At 48.9% G+C, this 6,000-nt stretch overlaps 1 protein-coding gene across 3 annotated transcripts in view; it reads left to right on the top strand.

Moving 5' to 3' along the window:
• Positions 1–1,482: 1,482 nt before the first annotated feature.
• Positions 1,483–6,000, top strand: part of svep1 (sushi, von Willebrand factor type A, EGF and pentraxin domain containing 1) — a 78,540-nt gene continuing 74,022 nt past the window's right edge. For all 3 annotated transcript variants that reach the window (XM_056442201.1, XM_056442200.1, XM_056442202.1), the window contains exon 1: positions 1,483–2,241. In XM_056442201.1, coding sequence (XP_056298176.1) covers positions 1,681–2,241 — 561 coding nt within the window. In that variant the 5' untranslated portion in view covers positions 1,483–1,680. The remainder of the gene's footprint in view (positions 2,242–6,000) is intronic.

Here is a 6,000-nt window from a genome sequence, read left to right as displayed (position 1 = left end):
CTGCGAGGCCTCACCTCGGTGCCCCGACCTCACCGATGCTCTCGTAGTTGAACGGGAGCCAATCACTGATATCCAACCTCTTTGTGGAAACTATAGAGGCTGTTATAGCAGTAGATTGATTATCCTGGTTTTGGAACAAGATGTTCCACATATTTTATGTTCCTCGTCCCGTTTGTTCCTCTTCTCCGTCTTCTGACTCTTTCTTCCCCTGCCGGCTCTTTGCCAAGTTGGCTCTTTGCTGTAAATCTCAGGCCTTTTAATTGAATAGGCGCGGTGTGCCTCTGTGACACCGGCTGCCTTTTGTTTTGGTTACAGATAAAAATCACAAAAGGAAAACATGACAGCAAAGAGAGAAGGAGGGAGCGGGAGAGGCTGTATGAGATTTAATAGATGGAGAGAAACAGCAGAGTCAAAGAGTCCCTGTGGTGGAGGAAGAGGGGAATAAAGTGGACAAATCTAAAGAGTTTCTTCTCTTATATCAACAGTTCAGACCTTCCTCTGAACTGAGCCAAACCTCTGTGTGATGTTACTTCTTAAATCTCTTCTCCTTTCATCCCCCTCTCATTCTCACGTTGTCTGATCTCCTCGGTTACCTCGGCGTGGACACATGGAGTTGATCACGGCGGCCGAAGCCGATGTTTTCTTGGGACTGTCGACAGGTTGACAGGCAAGCCGCTGCACTGACATCGAACCGCACTTCACTGTCAGTGAGAGAGAGAAGGGGGAGGGTGAGAGACACGAGAGATAGGGAGAGAGAGGGGGGAGGTGAGAGAAAAGGAGGAGGAGAGATGAAGGGGGGGGGGGAAAGGACTTCACGGCCACGACTGGACTGCCCCCTTTTTTCCCATCAGCCTCTCTCTGTCTCTCAACTTTTTTTTTTCCTCGGTCCTCCTCCTCCTCTTCCTCCTCCTCCTTCGCAGCGTGTGTGTGTGTGTTTTTTTTTCTCTAAATGATTTGGGGAGAAGAGGGGAACAAGCATTCGGTGCTTGGCTGACGGTGCAGGCGGGAGCGTCACGTAGGAAAACAGGAGCCTGAGAGGGCAGCGCACCGGGACCGAAGAAGATTGAAGAGGCTTGGCTTTTTTGATTTTCTGGATCTGATGCACAGAATACAAGATTGAAGAAGGAGAGAGAAAGGACGTCACGATTTATACTCCCAACAAGCCATACATTTAAATATACGGACTGTACTCAAAGCAAAAGGAGAAAGACAGATACATTTATTTATATTTGGAGGCAGATTCTTTTTTTTGCGAGCAAGCTGAAACATTTCTTTTTCCGGACCGGAGTTTTCTTCTGTGAGAGAGAGAGAGAGAGAGAGAGAGAGAGAGAGAGAGAGAGAGAGAGAGAGAGAGAGAGAGAGAGAGAGAGAGAGAGAGAGAGAGAGAGAGAGAGAGAGAGAGAGAGAGAGAGAGAGAGAGAGAGAGAGAGAGAGAGAGAGAGAGAGAGAGAGAGAGAGAGAGAGAGAGACGCACATACATTTTGAATCAAAAGAGAAGAATCTTCATCTTCTTTCCACAATGCTTTTGAGGACCTCTGCACTGATTTGTCCGCGATGTTCCTGGAGGCTGACACAGGCATAGGAAATATTGAAGTTCACTGAAGAGGATCCACGTTGTCTTCTTTTTTTTCTTCTTCTTCAAAGTCCTTCCTCTGTGCAGGTGCTGTGCCGACTCTCACTATGTTTTCTCAAAGGTTCTCTTTAACACCGTCATGGACTTCTTGCCTCTTGGTCTTGTGCATCCTGGACGTACGGACCGCGGCCTGGCCGGCAGCCCAACAACCCCGACAACCCCAGCCGCAGTCCCGCCGGTCCAGGCAGATGCCGACCTTAACCTCCTCCTCCTCCTCTTCGTCGGCCGGCAACCTGTCGGAGAGCGCAGAGCGCAAAGTGGAGCGCCTCGGCCTGGCCTTCAAGCGGAACGTCCGCGTCCTCCGGGAGAAAAGCTCCTGCTTGGACCTGGTGTTCCTGGTGGACGAGTCGTCGAGCGTCGGGGCGAATAACTTCCTGAGCGAGCTGCGCTTCGTGCGCAAGATGCTGTCCGACTTTCCCGTCGCGCCCGAGGACACGCGGGTGGCGTTGGTCACCTTCTCGTCCAAGAACCACGTGGTGACGAGGGTGGACCACATCTCGGCGCCCAAGTCCCACCAGCACAAGTGTTCCCTGCTCAACCAGGAGATCCCGGCCATCAACTACAGGGGAGGCGGCACCTACACCAAGGGAGCCTTCCAGAGGGCAGCGGTGAGTCAACCCTCATGTCAGTGAGGCCTGCTTGTGGGTCTAAGTGCGCCTGCAGGTGCATTTGCTTGGCTCTTGATGATTAACCTTATGTGTGTGTGTGTGTGTGTGTCAGGTAGTCTGCAGCCTGCTGTGTGATTGTGGCTTAGTGAGGCTGTTCGTGAGGCCCTGCGTGTCCACGCTCCTGCCTCCTGCAAATTACACACCAGAGGGGAAGCCGTTCGCCTGCTAATTGTTCAGGAGTTTCCAGTCATAAAAAACACCATTAAGAGTGACACACACACACACACACATGTTGAACCGCTCGCGTGTCACGCTGAAGCACACGCCAGTACGGATCTTCGGTTGGTTTGTGAATTGTGGGCAGCGTGGCTTCGATGACGCTTTCTGAGCGGATGGGGATATTCCTGGTTTTGCCAAATACTCGTTTCCCTGAGTGTCATCGCTCCTGACATGTTTGTCTCTGGAACAGAAGCGTTGCCGGTTTGTTTGGCTGTTTTGGTTTCGGAGGCAGGGGTTTGGCGGTTAAGCGCGATTACAAGGGGTCAGAATGTTAGCTTGTTTATGGTTTGTTGATTGGAGCTGCCTGACACCAAACACACACACACACACACACACACACACACACACACACACACTCTGACATTTGGCACAGTTTATCCGTCAAGTCCGAATAGCCCAGCTGTAAAAGCTGTGTAGGTGGTATAGGGGCTGGTCCTGTGTAAACACACACACACACACACACACACACACACACACACACACACACCTCGGCTCATAGAAGCTTTGTGAGCATCATGTTGAATTATACACAAGTCAAGATTCAGGTGCTTTTGGCGCCGGTTAACGTGTAAATATTAGCCGCCTGTTATCAAGCTACTTCACATTCTTATGTAGTCTGCTGATCGTCCTCACAGACGGAAGGAAACATGGCATGGCGACAAAGATATACTGACGTCAGAGAAGCTCGTAGACACGTGCACAAGGAAAGGATGAAACGGTTGATGGATGTCCAGAAGACCACGGCAATACCAAGAAAAGGCTTTCTGGGGGAACTTTAGTGCCTTTCCCATTGTTCACAAACACTCAGAATGTTTGGGGTGATTCATCAAGTGATGTCTGCGTCTGCCAAGTACGGCAATGGAAAGAAGAAGAAAAAAAAGGAGCGTGCACTGCCGCTCCGGCTCTCAAATTGGCTTTGCGAATGTTGTTATCGATTCAAAAGTCTCGACTCCAATAAAAGATTAGATTTCATGCTGCGTTTCTCACCTCGCGGCCAAAACACACGGCCGTATTTCGTTTTTTCTTTTCCAGCAAGGTGAGCGTCTGTAGGCCAACCGGAGCGCCGAGTGAGTAATGGAGGAGCTTCGTGCAGCTTTTTGGAAAGATGGATGAGACGAGCCGATACGGACCGAGGAGCGGCGGATCAGACGCGCGTTTGCTGCCCTTCGCGTGACCTTGGGGAGCGGCGCAAAAAGAACAAATGAAAAAAGAAAAAAAAACGGGGCTCTCTGTGATTTATCGCCACGATCTCTGCGTTATTGAATCATCGAGAAAAAAAAAGCAGCGTTTGTCATCTCTTTCCATTCGCTGCGTAGAGGATGGGTCTGTCCACACTAATCTAATCAAAGCGCATATCCCGCCTGTCATCTCGTACCCACCGGACTGTCGGCCGACTGTCTCAGTGCATCAAATTGAGAATTTTGCGGTGTGTGTGTGTGTGTGTGTGTGTGTGAGTGCACATACTTTGTATTTCTGCCCGTTTGCCCGCACACACGCCTCCGAGCGCTTGTGCTCCCGTGTATCCATCCCAGCCTTCAAGGGGAAAAAATGAAGTGCGTGTGTGTTAACGTGTGCATCTGTGTTACAAAGAAAGAGAGAGAGGGTAATTGATAATTGCAGCGTATAATAATAATAATGCCATATTTTATTCCCTTGGCTGGTCTTGGCTGTTCTAAGTGCTGCAGAAAGCTGGGATCCATTAAGAGAGACATTTTTCCACCCGCCGTGCATGTAGAGACAGGGCTCTCCTCCAGCACTCCTCATCGCCGTCTCACTCCGTGCCTCTGCTATCTGTCTGTCTGCCGTCTCACTTTTCACCTCATGCTTCAGTCAGTTAGTTAAAGCATCATCGTCTGCTTCCAAAGTGAATTCGACATTTCAGACATTTCCGATATTTCCACTTCGTTTTCGGCACATTTGCTCGAGAATATATTGAAGGAATAAGCCGAGTTCATATATGTAGAGCGAGTAATTTAGCCACATTAGTTACTTTGCCATTTTCTAGCTCTCTTTCATTATTTGTTGTCGTGTTTTCCGACCACATCTGACTGTAGAAGTGTTTATAGCTGTGCTGAAGGGCCACACTCGAAGGCGTGAATACGGCGAGAAGCAATTAATTGTAGAAACTAGAATGGGCACTCAGTAGAGCGCATACCTTCGCATATCACAAGATTGGGCATTGAATTATGAACATTTTGGCATTAGTTGCATGCCAATTGGATAAAAATTATGGTAAAAAGAAGATTTTGACCTTTTCATGACCTTGACCTTTGAGCCGATCGATCCCAAAATCTAATCCAATGGTCCCCGGATAATAACCAATCATCCCACCAAATTTCATGCGATTCGGTTTAATACTTTTTGAGTTATGCGAGTAACACGCATACAAATAAATAAATACACGGCGATCAAAACATAATCTTCCGCATTTTCAATGCGAAGGTAATTAGACTCCTTTCCTTGAGGGCATTCATGTTTCTTCACTTCGGGTTTACACTTGCAATGTAATAGAAGAATGACAAAAGAGAGCTTGAGAGGCGCCTCTGCACAACTGGCCGATTCGTAAAGTACCTAAAGCAGCCGGCTGCAGCGCCCTCGCTTCCAAAATGTACTGAAACGTTCCTCTTTCTCTTTTCGTTGTCATACACGATGAGTTTATTAAGACTCAGCACTTTGTCGTAAAGATACACCGCGCCTCGTTTTTTTCGGGCTCTGTCTCCTCAACCTGGCGTCTGACATGACAGCCCGGTTGGTAGCTGATGACATCACTCACCGGCACGTTCATGACCGCCGTGCACGGGAGCTGATTGATGACTTCCAGTAAAGGCTTTCCGGCCTCTGAGGAATACCCACCGGACTGTACCTGAGACCGAAGGAGTTCACAACACTTCCTCCGACTCCACCACATCCCCTTCCTCTCTACTCACTATAAATGCCCTGAAAAAGTCAATCCTTTTTCCGGCTTCTTTTTTCAGCTCTTTTTCTGATTTATTTTCCCTGCATTTTCCATTTTTTTCCCCCCAACATGACCAAATATCTTCAAGGGGATATGGCTCACGGTCTTTTGTTTCATTCGGTCGCTGGTAATCTTGTTGATTCAGGAATTACGTCTGTTTCCATTGTTAAGCTGATTCGAGCTCGCTTTGGTTTCAAGTGTCCGCTTGAGAGGGAGAGAAAGGGACGGGATCGGGATGAACCGGTTTACCATCGCTTGTTATCATCATTCGGCTTCATCCGAAAGATTCGCCTCTGGGTTGCCACGCGCTGCCGGTTCGAACCTCCTCCTGCTGAACTGGACTTGGCGGGCTCCCCCGGGTCGGTCGGCCTTCCCAGTTGCATAACACACAGACAGATGGGCAGCATGTGAAGAGCAGCGGAAGAACGATGGGAGAATGAGAGGAAAAAATGTGGAAGAAAGAGGGGGGGAAAAGCCCTGGGTCAGGGAATTAATTGATAGAAAGAATGTGACTCTTTCTGGTG

The sequence above is a fragment of the Pseudoliparis swirei genome, chromosome 21 (genome assembly GCF_029220125.1).
Source record: "Pseudoliparis swirei isolate HS2019 ecotype Mariana Trench chromosome 21, NWPU_hadal_v1, whole genome shotgun sequence".
Classification (NCBI taxonomy): Eukaryota; Metazoa; Chordata; class Actinopteri; order Perciformes; family Liparidae; genus Pseudoliparis; species Pseudoliparis swirei.
This window is presented reverse-complemented; position numbering and strand designations above follow the sequence as displayed.